Source organism: Loxodonta africana, chromosome 10, assembly GCF_030014295.1.
Source record: "Loxodonta africana isolate mLoxAfr1 chromosome 10, mLoxAfr1.hap2, whole genome shotgun sequence".
In the NCBI taxonomy this organism is placed as follows: domain Eukaryota; kingdom Metazoa; phylum Chordata; class Mammalia; order Proboscidea; family Elephantidae; genus Loxodonta; species Loxodonta africana.
Window position 1 is genome coordinate 6,877,833 of NC_087351.1, and position 18,319 is coordinate 6,896,151.

At 47.8% G+C, this 18,319-nt stretch overlaps 1 protein-coding gene across 1 annotated transcript; it reads right to left on the reverse strand.

Annotated features, from left to right (window-relative positions):
• Positions 1 to 143: 143 nt before the first annotated feature.
• On the reverse strand, positions 144 to 16,512 carry DUT (deoxyuridine triphosphatase). Its single transcript, XM_010599671.3, has 7 exons — positions 14,586 to 16,512; positions 13,920 to 14,058; positions 10,645 to 10,736; positions 7,962 to 8,006; positions 923 to 997; positions 692 to 762; positions 144 to 265 (listed from the first exon to the last, which is right to left on the reverse strand). Exons 1-7 carry the CDS (start codon positions 14,650 to 14,652, stop codon positions 209 to 211), a joined length of 546 nt encoding a protein of 181 aa, XP_010597973.1. The 5' UTR covers positions 14,653 to 16,512; the 3' UTR covers positions 144 to 208.
• Positions 16,513 to 18,319: the final 1,807 nt, after the last annotated feature.

An 18,319-nucleotide genomic window follows, 5' to 3' on the forward strand; every position in this document is an offset into this window, starting at 1 on the left:
CAACAATCAATTAACAGAAAAACACAAGAAAGTAAGTTTCTATGTGATCCCAAAGAAACTTGCCCTTTTCTTGGTCATAAGGGAACTAAGTATTTTCAGAAGTTAAAACTTAAGTTTACAGGAAGTGCCAAACACCAAAACACTTTAAGTGAAAATTCTTTATTTTAAAGGGAAAAAAAGGTACATTTATCTATTCTGGGCATAAGTTTTAATTCTTTCCAGTGGAACCAAAACCTCCTGATCCCCTTTTGGTGTCATCCAAAACCTAGAAGATATAAAAGTGGTAAGCCACATACTGTAGTTAACTTCAGAACCTCTTTCAGTTCTTCTACTACTAACTTGATACTTTGATTCTTGCTACAACACCTTTTCAAAACAAAAACTACAAGAAGAAACTTACATTTAAAAAAAAAGCTTCATAAACTGGAATGTCTGATTATTTTAAAAACAGGTAAGGGAATGTTAGAATTTCAAAGTATATTTAAATTATTTATTATCAAAATTAATGCTACACTGTATCTACATAAAAAACATTTAAAGAAAATCTAAAACAAAGATTTTAATTTTGCTTAAAATAGGACTAGACATATATATACTATTTAGGTATAAATAGCATATCAAACCCTCAAAGTTGTATTTTTTTTCTTCACTTATAATCATTCATTCCCTACCCAGCTTTTATGATACTTACTTGAACTTCTTCTATTTCTGGATAAAAAATTCGTTCACAAATGAGCTGTGCAATTCGATCACCCTTTTTGACTTTAAGGAAAAAAAGAAGTTTATTAGTGCTATTTCATTGATGCACTCTCCACCTCCTGCCTTGCTGAATGAAAACCAAGAGCCAGTCCATTACTACACATAAACAACAGCAAACTCACTATACTCACCATACTCACGCGCGCCTACGTGCGTAACGTACCTTCAAACTTTTCTTTGCCAAAATTAAACAGCACGACACCAACATTTCCTCTATAATCTTCATCTATGACACCAGCTGGTGAAAAGGAAAATAAAAGTAGCTTAATTTATGCTACCACAACGCTGTTCTTAAAAGACTTTGAGTCCATTCCGACTCACAGTGACTCTATAGGACAAAGCAGAACTGTCCACACGGTTTCCAGGGCTGCAGCCTTTACGGAAGCACACTGCCACATCTTTCGACAGCAGAGTGGCTGGTGGTTCAAACTGCAGACTTTTCAGTTAGCAGCCAAGTGCTTAATCACTGTGCCGCCACAGCTCCTCAGACCAGAACCCTAGGGGTAAAAAAATTACTTCGAAATCATTTTTACCTAACTCTGAAATTTTTGTCCTTAAAACTGAATAGCAGTAAATCTTGCTTTGGTACTATATAAAGTTTCAAAACTAAGAAACATTATTAATAAAACTCACGAATTTCAGAAATGGTTCTAATTGTCTAACCTGTCGCCTCTGTTAAATGATGCCTATTTCCCACTCTGAGCCAGGTTCAGGCGATACCATCTCACACCAGCCCTTCTAAACTGCTCGCCAAACCCACTGTCCGTCCACCTGCTGCCAACGTGCCAAAAAGACTAGGAGAAAATGATGATGTGGGTTTTAGAGGTTTTCCTGATAGCTAAGCTGTTTCTCTCCCAGTTTCTCTCTGATTTCCAGACTGAAATATGACTGAGTCATAACTAAAAATGTCATAAAGCCTGAAATCTGTAGTGGAATAAGTCAACACTGACACTGCTAAGCAGTATTCTTGCAAATACCAGCAATTTTTCATTTTTACAATAAAAATGGAGCTAAACTTTTCAGTTCATATGCTACTTCTCTTTTTAATTTGAACCACCATCCTTTCCTACAGCATGATCTCCCAGAAGCCATTAGCACGTGAAACCACGTGTAGCCAGTACCTGTTTGAGATTATAAACACAAGGGCAACAAACCTTTGAGGAAAAAGACTTGAGCCAGGGCCCAGAAAGCTACATTTACCAGACTTGCCAGTATTATCTTTGGGCCAAGAATTTGAAATGTTTCCATAAACACAATCAAAGAGAATATAGGTGTACTAGGCCTTCTCATTTCTTTCGTTTTTTTTAAAATATGGATATAGAATTCATATACCATACAATTCAACCGATTAAAGTATACCGTAGGGTTAATTCCTAAGTTTTTATCCCCCAATTGCTTTTTTGCTGTTGAGACGATTCCAACTCATGGCAACCTCATGTTGTCAGAGTAGGACTGCTTCATAGGGTTTTCACAGCTGTGGCCGTTCACAAGCAGATTGCCAGGCCTTTCTTCTGGGGTACCTCTGAGTGAGTTCAAATTGCCAATATTTTGGCTAGTAGTTGAGTGCCTAACCATTTTCACCACCCAGGCACTCCTAAGTATATTACTAAGTGTACCCTTCCAATTTTCTTACACAGGGAAAAAAAAAACCAAACTTGAAAAAAAATTCCACTATGGGAGAAAATATGCTGAAAAACCAACATTTTAGATTTTTTCCATTGGACTACAGTAGAGGTTTAAATGAACCCCTGTGCTTTGTGAATGAATTACTAGGGGTAAGTGAACCAAATTTAATTCAAGCACTTTTTAAAAGGTTCCTGACACAACCGTCTTACAGTTTGAATTAGAGATAAATAAACGTCTAACAGTGAGAAGGGTGAGCGTAAGAGTGGGCTGCGAAGCAGCTGAGTAGTTCCTCTCCTGTCTAGACTGAAGGAAACAGTCTATTCTTTTCTGGTTGAAATGGAACAAAACTTGGACCAATTCAAAGGACACAGGGCTGTGGTTTCCTCCCCAGGTCCAGAAATTACTTTAGTTAAGAACTGATGTAAAGGTGGAGTTAGCTGTTCTCCATATCATCTATATAAAGAAAGCTTTGGCTGAAGGAATGACTCAGATCAGACTTAATGAGGCAACCCGTCAGGTGGGTACGTCATCCCAGGCTGGAGCCAACGACCACAGAAAGAGCGCAGAAACTCCACGCTGGGAGACCCTGAGGTACAGGCTGTCTAGGTGAGTTAAAGACAGCGTGACTTGAGTGATCTCTGAGATCTTTTGTTTCTATTTCATTAGAAACATTCTAAACTACCCTGACCACACAAATACATCTAAAGGTAAAAACTAATGACATTCCCCGACCCTCTCTGAGGTAGCCAGTGTTAGAGTAATATACTTCCCATATTACTTTGCTTTTTTTCTCCTTAAAACCTCACAGGCATCATTTCAGGTTCATAAATGTAAATCTTAATCATTCTTTTCAAATCTGTAATATGGACATACCAAACCAAATCCAGCGCCGTCTAGTCGATTGCGACTCATAGCAACCTTATAGGACAGAGTAGAACTGCCCCATAGAGTTTCCAAGGAGCCCTGGCGGATTCAAACTGCCAACCCTTTGGTTAGCAGCCGTAGCACTTAACCACTACACCACCACAGTTTCCAAGATGGACATACAGCACTGTTATTTCTGTGTAACTATTCTTTTCATCTCAGACATTCAGGCTGCTTTCACGTTTCTGCTACAACAAATGGGGCAGTCCTTTGCACATACCATGGCTTATTAGCGGCTTTTATTCTTATCAGAAAGATTCCAAAAACCGCTTTCCTGGATTAAAGCATGTGTGTATGTTAAATTTTAATGGATACTGGTAGATAGCTTTGCAAAACAGGTGTAGCAATTCAAACTTCCATCACCAATACTGGAGAATTTCCATTTCCAAAATCCCTGCCAGTCCCAGATGGTAGCAATGTTTTTAATTCTGGCCACTGTGATGAGTAAGAAACGGTATTTCAGCGCTCTGCTTTGCCTCTCCCTGGCCTCTAGTGAGGCTGGAACCCCCACGTACATATCAGACATTCCTATGACCTCGTCTGTATTTGTTTTATGTTGCGTTTTTCCCTTCTCCGTTTGGGTCTTTAACTCTTCTTCATATGAATTACAAGTATTTGATTTTTGACTTTATGGTATCTTCTACCATACAAAAACACTTCCTTTCTGTAAGGGCCTTTGCTCCGTATTTGTAAAGTAGTCCTGTCGGGGGACTCAAATGGTTGGGTATCTTCTATGGAACCAGGTGATCTAACAAGGTTTTCTACTTTATGCTTGGGGCACAAGAATGTGAGAAACCTTTAACTATCTAAAAGAAGGAAAGCTGTTTTAGGCCAATTAAAATATCTGGTGGGGAAAAAAAAGGCCCTCAACGAAGTTTTTTTTTTTTTTTAGCATGAACGCAACAGTATAAAATAACAATTTAATAGTTCCAAGGTCAATAGTACCCAACTGCCATTCTGACTTTCAAAAAAACACCCAAGACTTATTCTGTTTCTACATAAGGGGTATAAACATTGAGGATACTTCCCTTCATGAGAAAGCTGAGAGTATCTTGAAGTTATCACTGGAAAAATCATGCCCTGGAATTGGCAGTGATTAACTGACTTCAGGCAGAAGTTTGACTGTGTCAAGCCTTTGGCATGTTATTTGTTGGAGGCCTACTTCAGTGAAAACGAGCCACACCTACCAGATGTGAATTCTGAACGGAGTCCTAGAGACTCAACTTTTCCCTTTGACCCTTATTTACAGCCTGGGACTTTTAACAGCATCTCTTTTCAGAAATAAAAACTGTGGCCAACTATGATAAACTTGTGCCTAGGAGACATTTTTAAGATACTCTGCATCCAAGAACACACCACAATGTGATTTTATGAATAACATCATACCAACCACCAGGCAAACTAACTTTCCATTTCTTTTACATGAATTCTTTTCAGAGGATTGTTTTAAACAAAGCAGAAGTCAGTAACAAAGGTTAAAAAAAGTTTCCACATATAAAAATCTATGAAGGCCCTAGGGGAATAGGAATTATATAATTTACTGGGTCTACTACGTGCCAAGCACTGTATTAAACCCTGTCCACACATTACCATTTAATCCTTATACCTTCAGAGGCAGGCATATTAACATCCATTTTACGGAGAAGGAAACAGGCTCAGAAAGCTTAAGTAACAACTAACTAGTTACTGACAGAGCTGAGATCCCCAAATTCAGCAGTTCTTCCAAAACCCATATTACTTTCACTGCCCTTTGAAATTTCTTCACAAATATGTCCTTGTTAGGCGCCACCAAGCTGATTCCAAATCACAGCAACCCTATGTACAACAGAATGAAACACTGCCCAGTCCTGCACCATCCTCACAATTGTTCTTATGTTTGAGCCCATTGTTACAGCCACTGTGTCAACCCATCTCCTCAAGGGTCTTCCTCTTTTTTACTGATCCTCTACCACGCATGAAGCCCTTCTCTAGGGACTGGTCTCTCCTGGTAACATGCCCAAATTACAAGAGACAGTCTCGCCATCCTTGCTTCCAAGGAGCATTCTGGCTGTACTTCTTCTAAGCCAGACTTGTTCGCTCTTCTGGCAGTTCATGGTATATTCAATATTCTTCACCAACACCATAATTCAAACGCATATATACAATCTTATATATTCTTAAGCTACAGTCCTCATTACCACACTTGAGCTTGTAAAAGTACTCTCGAAAATCAAGCGTAATTTAAGGAGCCCACAGCATTCTCAATCTGGGAGCCAGCTGTCAATCTGCTTTGTAAAACTCAACCCCAAAGCCCTACCTATGGGCTCCTGTCTTACCCTACAGCACCACCTAGTGGCACCATGGGAAGACACCAACCAAAACCAAACCCGTTACCATGGAGTCAATTTGCCTAATAGCAACCCTATAGAACAGAGTAGAACTGTCCCATAGGGTTTCCCAGGAGTAGCTGGTGGATTCAAACTGCAGACCTTTGGTTAGCAGCCAAATGCTTAACCACCACGCCACCAGCGAGACAATAGGCCCTTCCAAAAAGGTAGATTGAGGGGCAGGCCTGAGACAAGCCAGGGAGAAGGCCTCATCATGTGCTGAACCCAAGTGGCACTCAAGTGAGCTAATTCACTACGGTGCTTGTTGGTGAGGGGGATACCAGGCGTCGTCAAGTCAATTCTGACTCATCCTGCCCCAGAGCTTCCATGGCTGTAAATCTTTAAAGAAGCCGACTGCCACATCTTTCTCCTGAGGGTGGCTGGTGGGTTCCAACCACCAACCTTTCAGTTAGCAGCTGAGCATTAAGCACTGTGCCTCCAGGGATTCTTGGTCGGGGAAAAGAACAAGGAGTTCGGAATTACATGGAGACTCCAGTCTCTAAGAGTTGGTCTACTTGAGCTCAGGTCTGAGGTAGTTCCGCCACCTGTTAGAAGCCATAGAGGGTTGTGATGAAGCTTAGACAACATATATACAGCACCTGTTGCACAACGGGCCATCAAAATAGTATCTTCGGTCATGCCACACATAACGTCCTTGCAGGCAACGTCCAACCACATATACTTCCGCGGTCCTCACGTGCCCTCTCGAGGATGTTCACCACATATACATCCGCGGTCCTCACGTGCCCTCGCGAGGATGTTCACCACATATACATCCGCGGTCCTCACGTGCCCTCGCGAGGATGTTCACCACATATACATCCGCGGTCCTCACGTGCCCTCGCGAGGATGTTCACCACATATACATCCGCGGTCCTCACGTGCCCTCTTAAGGATGTTCGCAGCCCAGCTCAGCAGCAAACCCGCCCCTTCCCCCTCCCCTCCACAGGAACAGGTGCCCGATTCCGCTCCTGAGCGCTCAAGGTTGGCAGGCCTCGGGGGGCCAGACCACGGCGAGGTTGCCGAGCCTCTCCCCCGTGACCCTCACAGGGCTGCAGGGCCACGCGCCAGGAGCTTCCCAGACCGCACACCACACAGCAGCCCCCGGGCCCCTGCACCGGGGTGTCTGCACAATGTCGAAATCACGTAACGTCCTATCTCACAGAGGGTATCATGGATGTTAAGCAAAGACTGTATTTATGCTGTCTTATGGAAACCCTGGTGGTGTAGTGGTTAAGTGCTATGGCTGCTAACCAAAGGGTCGGTAGTTCAAATCCGCCAGGTGCTCCTTGGAAACTCTATTGGGGCAGTTCTACTCTGTCCTATAGGGTTGATATAAGTCGGAATCGACTCGACAGCAACAGGTTTTCTTTTAGAAAGGCCTCCTGATAGAGCAGCTTCGTAAAACACTGGGAGTGGAAAGACGCAGCATTCCGGGGCCAAGATGTCTAGTTAGTGGTCACTGTCAATGGGGCATAAAGGGTCAGGACACAGACACCCTCTCAGTGTGGTCCATACCTCAGTAAGGAGAAAATTCAAAGTAGGGGACCACGTCAGGAGGGTGCGAATTCCCTCTTGGCAAGCAGGTGGTTAGAGATCCTGTATCAACAGCAGCTAGCAGAGGAAAATGGAGCTCCTTCACCAAACAGACCATGTGAGGAAGTTACTGACCAGGAGGCAGGAACAAGGCTTTGTTATAAGGAAAACAGGTGCCATTGAGGACTTTGATGGCAAGAAATTTAGAGATAAGAAAACACAATGTTTTCTCTCCAGACTTGAGGAAAAGATTCTCTTTTCATATTTTGCCAAACATGGATGGTTCTCTTATGGAGCTAAGGAAATCCTTATTGACTACAACACAGACCTGCGCTTTCTAGAATCTTTTGCTTAAACAATTAAAACATAAAAGCCTTTCTTCCCCTTGCAATATCAAGCTTTCCTCCAAAATTAGTAATTTTGGGCCTAATGCAGATTATCACTGAACAAAGACAAATATCCTCTGTCAGATACTGCCTAGTAAGCTTATTAGTAAAATGACATGCATTCCACAACTGTCATTTAAGAATTAGACATAATTATATACAACTTGGAACTATATCATAATTATTTATTACTTCAGATATGGAAATTACCACAGAAGCAAGACACAACCCCAATTCATTTCCATTTCTTGAAGATAAAAATAAACTGTCATCTGAATACTACCTATTAAGCAAAAACATAAAAAATACTTATAAATATTTAACAAACACTTATATTTACAGAACAAAAATGCAGATGTTTTACCTCCTACATCTATGAAGTGTTTTGCAGCCAAACCAGAACGTGGAGCTAAAAAACAAAAAAAGGAAAAAAAAAGGCTGTTTTAAGTGGGGAGGAACAATACCAGACATGACAGAGTTTAAGACATCACTCTCAGCTCCTGTGTTATCTTCATATTGACTTTGGCAGATGATTATGAAATCTTTTAAAGTTACTTACTTTGATGAAGATATACACAGAACATACACTGCTTCAAGAATTTCTACATGTACAATTCAGTGGCACTGGATACATTCAGGTTGTGCCACCCTTCTTGATAACTTTTTCCAAACTATTTTACCATCATGAACACAAATTCACTACCTAAGCTTCTAATCCATCCTTTCAAGTTGCTGTTGTCAATTTGATCCCGTGTAGTTTTTGATAGTACACTGCTTAAGGCAGACATTCTTTTCTAACCAAATTATGTTTTGGTTCAAAGATGACTTTAGGGGATAGTTTTGGTTCAAGGTTTAAGGATTTCCTCAGGGTAATAAGTTTCGGGGTATCATCTGGTCTCAATGGTTCCAGAGTCTGGGTTCCATCAGAATTGAAAATTCTGTTTTGTATTTTTCCCCTCCGACCAGGGCTCTAGTATAGAATCTTTGATCTAAATGTTCAGTATTGGTAGCCGGGCACCATCCAGTTCTTCTGGTCTCATGGCAAAGGAGGCAGTTGTTCATGAGGTGACTGGACACCTATTCCATTTCCTCCGCTGACTCCTGACTCTCCTTCCTCCTCTGGTGCTCCAAGTGAATACAGGGCAATTGCTGTACCCTGGACGGCCACTCCTAAGCTTTAAGATCCCAGGCACTACGCAATGAACTAGGAGGTAGAACAAAGTGCTAAAATTGATACTAGGCAATTAGCTGGAACGTCTCTCAAAACCGTGATCCTAAGCCTCTAAACCGAGAAAACAATCTCTCTCACAAGGTGCTTGGTTGTACATAGGCAGTATCAGCAGCTGTTTTTTTTAAATTTTGAATTAAAGAAAATATCGTACTGTATTACCAAAGTAGGTAAGAATAGTTTGAAAAAGTCAAAGTTTTAAACTAAAAAGACCTTAAAATTAATGCAAAACCAGTTTAAACCACTCCCACATGATGTTAGCCAATGGAGGGTCTATCGGGGTGCAGTCTGGGCACTGGACCGCTGGAATGAACTGAACGGTGAGCAGGAAGGACAACTGGACACAACTCTTTCAGAAAGTTTGGCCACAAAGGGGAAGAAAGAGGTTGAGGCTGACAGGGACACAGGACTGAGGCACAGACTTTTAAGATGGGAGACTTGAACATGGTACACTGTGGATGGGAAGAAGGCAGAGAGGGAGACAGAGCACAAATCTAACAGGACAGTAGCAGAGCTTGGCCTAAGCTAGGGATTCCTTCTCAAGGTTCAGATGCCAAAAGACATGTCTGCAGGAAACAAAGGAACCAGAGCGAGACAAAAAGCGTAATATAAGTCAAAATGCCAAAAACTAAACCTCAAATATTCAGTCCCAATATGCTTTTTATTCTTAAAATGAAAAAATAAAAAAAGCTAAGTTTATACCTTATATTTACTGACTTTAGCCTCAGGCCTATCATTAATTATCCTAACTTCTAGTATTTTATTCCAGAACTATTTAAAGCAGGTGTTGTCAATAAATGCCACCCATTTACCTACCCCATTTTCCGCCCACCACACAAAGCTCTAAAAACAAGTCAGTGCTGCCAAAATGAGATGAGAGGCCATGTTTTTCTTTGAAAGGCTGAGGCGTTAGCAGTTCTCAGTCACAGCTAACATGATGGTGGTTGTCTAGGTCCCCCCTCCAGCACCCCAGTGGAGGTCAGTTCCATCTGCTGCTGGATGTTTAGTTTGAGGTTAGTCAGAAAGTAATTATACTCTTGAAGAGTTCTCTCCAGTGACAAGTGACTTGGTCCAGAAGGGCTGGCTAGTTACTACATCCTGTCCTAGCTCCTCAGGCCGCTAGGAGGCATTTCCCTCTAGCACGCTGAAGGGTGTCCCTACCCTGATACACGGTGAAGAGCGTGCCCAGTGGAAAGGTTCGGTGGGCTGACGTACTCTGGGAACAACGTGGGGCAGGAGTTTCACTCTCACTATACAAAGGGCCATGTGTCGTCATCCTAAGCCTTTCTCTAGCTCTCTTACTTAACAAATATTAACCACTGTCATCACTATCTTCACAAAATCTAGTCTCATATGAAATCTGAGCCTTGAAGGAGTTAGCAGTAACACCGGAAAAAGTTCCAGTTAAAAAGTCACCTATACTTTCAGTTTTTCTCACAATAAGGAGTTGTGAGAACAGCCTCCTAGGCCAACGTGGGCCTCCTAAATCTTAAGTAAGGAATAAGAAATAAAAGGGCAGGAAAAAACAGAGGCAAAAGCAGATATATAAATGAAAGTTCCCAACCGGCTGCATTTGCCATCAGATAAGGTTCCTCTTTATTTTAGAAAGTAGGTTGAGTAGTATCGCTTCACTCATTTATACACCAAGTGTAAAGAAAAACCCAAAAGACCAAACCCACTGCTGTCAAGTCAATTCCGTTACAGAGAACTGAGCTCTGCAGGGTTTCCCTGGCTGTAATCTTTACAGACAGCCAGGCCTTTCTTCTGCAGTGCTGCTGAAAAGTTTGACGGAGAGTTACCCGTTTCTGAAATCACTTACCCACTCTTCCGTAACACCCAGGAGGAAGGGCGATCTGAATGTCCGTTTTCACCAGGGCTTTCTCCATGGCTGGAACCGTGTAATCATAGGCACTAAGATTTTGAAGAAAATAACCGCATTTATTAATAAAATTGTTTTTGTAATCTCTTTCCTTGTGCCCGAACATACACAATTTCCTTAAAGACAGTTTGTAAAATAACTCATGCAATCTTAGATCTCTATAACTAATCTTGCTAAGATTTCAGAGCACCAAATTTCCAATTCGTCTCAGAAAAAAAAAAGGCTATGAAGAAGACAGAGGTATGTTCTTTTGGCTTATTATTAAAATCACAACAGCTTTACAAGTAATAATTTTGTCAAGTTTTTGGTGTGGGGAAGAGGTGTCAACATGTTTTCCTCTAAACAAATGTTGCTGGGGAGGTGAGGTACTTATTAGAAGCAGACAGGAAGGCAGGCCTCAAGGTGTATGCTCCATGACAGCATAAATAGAGGATGACGAGAAGACCCAGAAAGGAGGACAAAGAATAGCTAACAACTGTTAACATTTATTAAATGCTTACTACGTGCCAGGCAGTTCCAGCTTCTTGATATATTTAATTCTCACTTCGTATACGCATTCGTATACTCGTATATTCACATCTCGTTTAACTCTCACAACAATCCTCTAAGAAATTAGGGAAAAAATGGGACAAAAAGCAAAGGGGGGAAAGGTAGGCCTGTGTGGCATTTGTTCTGCATGGCTTGGTCATTTACCAAGCTGTATCCTTGAACGTCAGTGGCTGAGGGGCAGAGCTGAGGACTGTGAACGCCCGTGGGGACGGACACTGCTGAGAGACTGATCCTTTAACGCCTACCTAGCAAACACTGCTACTGTTACTATTACTGTAACCTCCTTCCTTGACAGAAATGTAAGGAACTTTTACAATGAGCAAAGCTGGAAGTTATCTGGAGACCCTAATTAAGCCTGTTAAAATAGTATTAAGATTTTCACTCCTTTCATTAGATTTTCTTCTCTTTAAATAGCAAACCTCTTTAATTTTTTAAAGAGATCAGTTATTCCCAGGGCAATTCCTGTACACAGAAAGTCACCTACACGTTTATTATGAGGATGCTTAAAAGTACGTGAAACCAAGGCCTCTCCTAGAATTCCCAACAGCACTGACATAGCCTTTAGAAGGGTCTAGTCAAACTACATCATTCTACTACCTGTTGCCTTGCAGTCTCTTTCGACTCAGAGAGGCACTATGGGACAGAGGAGAACTACCCCACTGGGTTTCCAAAGCTGTAAATCAGACTGCCTCGTCTTCCTCCCGTGAATCAGCTGGTGGGTTCAAACCGCTGATCTTTCAGTTAGCAGCTGAGCTGTTTTAAACACTGCACCACCAGGGCTCTACTTTTCCATATAAAATTAAGGACCTGAACTACAGTTTTTTTAGCTACAACAATCTATACCTCATTTTTTTTTCTTCTTCTCTTTTTGTTACTATCATCACTCACTCAACCCCCTCTCCCCTGTACTTATGAATTAGACCACATCAGAACCACCTGGGATGCCTTAAAATAAATCCTGATGATAGGGATGACTATAAACACCCCCATACCAAAAAAACCACAAGCAAACCCACGGCCGTAGAGTCGATTCCAACTAACAGCGACCCTACTGGACAGACTAGAATTGCCCCATAGGGTTTCCAAGGAGCTCCTGGTGGATTCGAACCAGCGATCTTTTGGTTAGCAGCTGTAGTTTTTAACCACTGGGTCACCAGGGTCTCCAGCCCCCCATGGCAACTTTTAAGTGGAGGCCTGCCTGTTGCTATGATGCTGAAGAGCTTTCAGCAGAGCTTATAGACTAGGACAGACTAGGAAGAAAGGCCTGAGACAGAGCCCCCTCAGTGCTGTATTCTTTACCTCGCTTCCTCCCCTTCAGTGTTGTATTGAAAAATCCTTTCCTTTACTGGGCTCGCCCCTCAGCTTTGCCTTTGAATTCTGCTTTTGCTTGGAGGGTATATGTAAACCCCACTGCACTTTAGTTGCTGATATAACTAGCTTTTAAACATTCCCTACTTGTGAACCCCTTTAAAAGTAACCAGCCTGCCAGCCCTTAGAGAGCAGTCCTGGCAGCAGCAGCTCCGACTGACTCCATTTTCCTTGTACAACAAAATAAAGCTTTCTTTCTTGTTCTCCCACCTTGGTCTCTCCTTTACTGGCCAATACGAGTCACGCTGACTATAAGAACCTGGGGTTTCCACTTGGTAACAGGCCAGTGAAAACCCTATGGTCCTGCAACAGTCTTGCACATGAGGTAGCCAAGAGTCAGAGGGTGCCTCACTGCTGGTACAAAAGTCAAAGTGGGGGAAAAAAACAGTGAATCCAAGGTCAAAAATTCAAGGACATTCAAGCCCTTGGATAAAGCAATTCAGCTCTTAGCAAACTCCCTCTTCTGTTAAAAGTAACTAAAACAATTTTCAGGAATGTTGTGAGGATTAAATAAAAATAGCATATGGGAAAGTTTGTAGTATTCGCAAAAAGTGCTGTTCAAATGCAGGGTAACAGAACTACCGACATCCCTGCTTTTCATATTCGGACCTTTTCTGAAATTCCCAGTCTTTGGGTGGAACTTAAATATGGATGGGGAAATTCTACCAATCCTTTAAGGCGGAAACTCTCCACTCCCCCCCCGCAAAAAAATCCCATTGCTGTAGAGTCCATTCCAACTCATAGTGACTCTATAGGACAGAGTAGAACTGTCCCATCGAGTTTCCAGGGAGCACCTGGTGGATTCCAACTGCCAACCTTTTGGTTAGCAGCCATAGCATTTAACTACTACGCCACCAAGATTTCCAAGACAGAAACAGCCTTCAGTCATCCTTCTTAGGTATTTCCACACTCTGCACCTGCGCTCACATAGGGATTTTCCTGTTCAGCACAGCAGGGCCCTCGGCGACTCTCTGAGGACCCAGAAAAGCCTTATTCATCTGACCCTACACTGGCAAAGGGCAAACCAGAGCTGCACAGCAAATAACGGCTCGGCGGACTTTCTGTAGTCTTTACCATTCCACATTCTTTACCCAAATTCCTACTCAATTTATACTGAATGCTAAAATTTTCAAGATTAAAAAAAAAGGGAGAACACCTACATATATGTAAAAAGGGCTTATTTGCTTCTGTACATTTCAACTGTTTCAAGCGGCGGCGGCGGCGGAAGAAAGCCTGGAGCTCTCTAACCCAGGACCTGGCCTCCGCGGCGGAGAGCCGGGCGGGAGGGCCCCGCTCACCTGTACAGGTCGTAGCCCGCCGCCCGCGCGGAGCCCCGGGTAGGGGCCGTAGCGTGCTCCGAGAGCCGGACAAAGCGGAGCCGCGGGCCGCCGTCCTCCGCAGGCCGGGCGCGCTTGCTGGGCGAGATGGCGGGCGTCTCTTCGGAGCAGGGCATGGCGGCGCAGCGAGACCGGGCCGGAGGGGGGAACAGGAGGGCAGGCTGAGGGAGCGGCGGGGACGCACCGAGCTCCGAATTTCCCGCCAGTTCTCCCGGCCCTGCCCCCGGACGAGCCCACAGTCACAGCTGCAAGGGGAGGTGAGGGCCACAGTTTGGACGGGGAGCGCTTCCCGGAAAGCAGGCATGGGGTCAGAAACTACGGAGCCTTTTGCACCTTTCCACACTCAGGACTTGGGTTCGATACAGGGCGCAGCCACAGGGCCTCGCCCACACAAAATGGGGAGCCACTCTCCGTCCCCCATTAGAGGGCTCGAGTGGACTCGTTCCCGCGTACTCGGGGCTGGGCACCCACCCCCAGCCCTGCCGCCCCGAGCCCAGGGCTCCTCAAGGAGCGCCGCCCTAGCGCCCGCTGGTCTCGGCCCCGGCGCAGGGCAGGGAGCAACCGGACCTGCTCCGGGCATCCCCAGCCTTAGAACGCGCGTCCTTCCAGCCCAGGCCCCTGATTTACGGGCTCCGCTGCAGGGTCGACTTAGACGGCGAACGCCGGACAGTGTCCGGGACGTCCGGAGCAGCATAGCGCCTGCGAGGAGTGGGGCTCCGCGGGCCTTTAAACACCGGCGGGGCCTAGCCTGACGGTCCGCGGCTTCAGCTCCGCCCCCGGGCTCCGCGGGCGTTTAAACACCGGCGGGGCCTAGCCTGACGGTCCGCGCCCTCGGCTCCGCCCCCGGGCTCCGCGGGCCTTTAGTCACCGGGAGGGCCTAGCCTGCCGGTCCGCGGCTTCGGCTCCGCCCCCGGGCTCCGCGGGCGTTTAAACACCGGCGGGGCCTAGCCTGCCGGTCCGCGCCCTCGGCTCCGCCTCCGGGCTCCGCGGGCCTTTAGTCACCGGGAGGGCCTAGCCTGACGGTCCGCGGCTTCGGCTCCGCCCCCGGGCTCCGCGGGCCTTTAGTCACCGGGAGGGCCTAGCCTGACGGTCCGCGCCCTCGGCTCCGCCCCCGGGCTCCGCGGGCGTTTAAACACCGGCGGGACCTAGCCTGCCGGTTCGCGGTTTCGGCTCCGCCCCCGGGCTCCGCGGGCCTTTAAACACCGGGAGGGCCTAGCCTGACGGTCCGCGCCCTCGGCTCCGCCCCCGGGCTCCGCGGGCGTTTAAACACCGGGAGGGCCTAGCCTGACGGTCCGCGGCCTCGGCTCCGCCCCCGGGCTCCGCGGGCCTTTAAACACCGGGAGGGCCTAGCCTGACGGTCCGCGGCTTCGGCTCCGCCCCCGGGCTCCGCGGGCCTTTAGTCACCGGGAGGCCTAGCCTGACGGTCCGCGCCCTCGGCTCCGCCCCCGGGCTCCGCGGGCGTTTAAACACCGGCGGGGCCTAGCCTGACGGTTCGCGGTTTCGGCTCCGCCCCCGGGCTCCGCGGGTCTTTAATCACCGGGAGGGCCTAGCCTGACGGTTCGCGGTTTCGGCTCCGCCCCCGGGCTCCGCGGGTCTTTAATCACCGGGAGGGCCTAGCCTGACGGTCCGCGGTTTCGGCTCCGCCCCCGGGCTCCGCGGGTCTTTAATCACCGGGAGGGCCTAGCCTGACGGTTCGCGGTTTCGGCTCCGCCCCCGGGCTCCGCGGGTCTTTAATCACCGGGAGGGCCTAGCCTGACGGTCCGCGGCTTCGGCTCCGCCCCCGGGCTCCGCGGGTCTTTAATCACCGGGAGGGCCTAGCCTGACGGTCCGCGCCCTCGGCTCCGCCCCCGGGCTCCGCGGGCGTTTAAACACCGGCGGGGCCTAGCCTGACGGTTCGCGGTTTCGGCTCCGCCCCCGGGCTCCGCGGGTCTTTAATCACCGGGAGGGCCTAGCCTGACGGTCCGCGGCTTCGGCTCCGCCCCCGGGCTCCGCGGGCGTTTAAACACCGGCGGGGCCTAGCCTGCGGGTCCGCGGCCTCGGCTCCGCCCCCGGGCTCCGCGGGCCTTTAATCACCGGGAGGGCCTAGCCTGCCGGTCCGCGGCTTCGGCTCCGCCCCCGGGCTCCGCGGGCCTTTAATCACCGGCGGGGCCTAGCCTGACGGTTCGCGGCCTCGGCTCCGCCCCCGGGCTCCGCGGGCCTTTAATCACCGGGAGGGCCTAGCCTGCCAGTCCGCGGCTTCGGCTCCGCCTCCGGGCTCCGCGGGCCTTTAATCACCGGGAGGGCCTAGCCTGCCGGTCCGCGGCCTCGGCTCCGCCGGCCTTTAATCACCGGGAGGGCCTAGCCTGACGGTCCGCGGCTCCGGCTCCGCCCCCGGGCTCGGCGGGTCTTTAGTCACCGGGAGGGCCTAGCCTGACGGTCCGCGGCTCCGGCTCCGCCCCCGGGCTCCGCGGGCCTTTAATCACCGGGAGCGCCTAGCCTGCCGGTCCGCGCCCTCGGCTCCGCCCCCGGGCTCCGCGGGCCTTTAATCACCGGGAGGGCCTAGCCTGCCGGTCCGCGGCCTCGGCTCCGCCGGCCTTTAATCACCGGGAGGGCCTCGCCTGACGGTCCGCGGCCTCGGCTCCGCCCCCGGGCTCCGCGGGCCTTTAATCACCGGGAGGGCCTAGCCTGCGGGTCCGCGGCCTCGGCTCCGCCCCCGGGCTCCGCGGGCCTGTGAACACCGGGCGGGGAAGCGGGGCAGGGGTAGAGAGGGGTCATTTCATCCTCGGACTCTGCTGCTGCCGGACGCGCGCCGGGCCAGCACGCTAAAGGCGCGCTGGTAAAACGACCTCGGAAGCGGTAGCTGCCGCCGTCTGACGAGGGGCGCACGGAGGTGGCGCGGCGGCCGCCCTCCGACTGGCGTCGGCCCTGGGCCCCCGGGAGCACGGCTCCATTGGGCTTCCGCTTCCCTCCCCTTCTGCTTGTGTCTATTCCTTCGGCCCCCGTTTTCCCACAATATGCGAGGCCCAGGCCTGGGCGCTGACTTACCTGGGGCGGTGCCGCCCGCGCCGCGGCGTCCTGGGCTCTGCTCTCAGGAACTGCAAAGGGCCAGCCACATCGCAGTGCGGTGCGAGTCACGCGCCCCAGGCTGCAGTCGAGGCTGCGTGCTTGGTTTTTCCAACTCCAGAGTGCGGGACTGTAGAGTGTTTACCTTAGGGGTGCGGGGGTGTCTTCAGGAATGTCGCAAGGAGAGCACAGTTCAAATCCTGGCACTGCTGTTGTGGATGACCCCACAGAAGCAGAGGGGGACCTCGTGGCTATAATTCGAGCAGTGATCCTCAGTTGGGGGGCTGTAACTTACAGTGGGCATGAATGACATTCTAGACAATTGCAAATTGGCTTTTCCAGGATACGAGTATCTCCAGTTACCTCCGGAACTGACACAAAAATCTGAAAAATAAATGTAATACACATTAATTGTCAAAATAAGTCGCAGCTATTACAGGGAAGTTTTAGAATACGACAGGGTGCTTCGGAGAATTTTTCAGACTTCCTTGCTGTGCCTTTCCTCACAGGCCCTGCCTATTCTGTCTCCTTTACTGGCTCCTCCAGTCCTTTTAGATGTTGGAATTATTCCGGACAAGGTTTTGGGATATATTCTTTATGTGCACTCCCTCCGTGACTTTAAATATTATCTGTACCCCAAGGACTACCCAGATGTATATCTACAGCAACATGCTCTGGACCCTGCTACTTCTGCAGCCTCACCTGAGCCACCTTGCTCACCTCTGGCTTCTGGCCACACTTGCTTTGTTACAGTGCCTAGATCCGCTGGACCCACTCCTGCCGCAGAGCCTTTACTTTTCCTTGGTTTTAGCTTTTTGTCTTTTAAGGCTCAGCTCATCTCAAAGAGGCCTTTTGACAGCAGAATAGCTGCCCTGTCTGCACTGTACCTGTCACCGTGTTAAGCCTTCTGTATTTCTGTTCACGCACTTACTACTGCAATCTGTATTTCTTTTATGCATTTGTCTTCTTGTTCATTGCCTGTGTGCTCTAGACACAGCTCCACCAGGGCAGGGACCATTGTGTTTCTGGTGCCTAGCTCCATGCTTAGCTCAGGATGGTGTCTGATAAATATTTGTCATATGAATAAGAGATAGTGGTCTCATTGTCTATTCTATCAGTTCCCTGTGAATCATCCTGTTGATTTTTCTGTCCACTCATTTACTTTTCAAAGGCTTTTTCAATTTAAATCCTTTCAAAACTGGCACTGACACCCAGCAGTCTCTACCCTGCCCTCCAAACACCTCCTCCGAGTCTCGCCTCCCAGGCAACACTTCCAACTTTCGTCTGTCTTAGCTCTTTCTACTGGAGCTGACATGTCT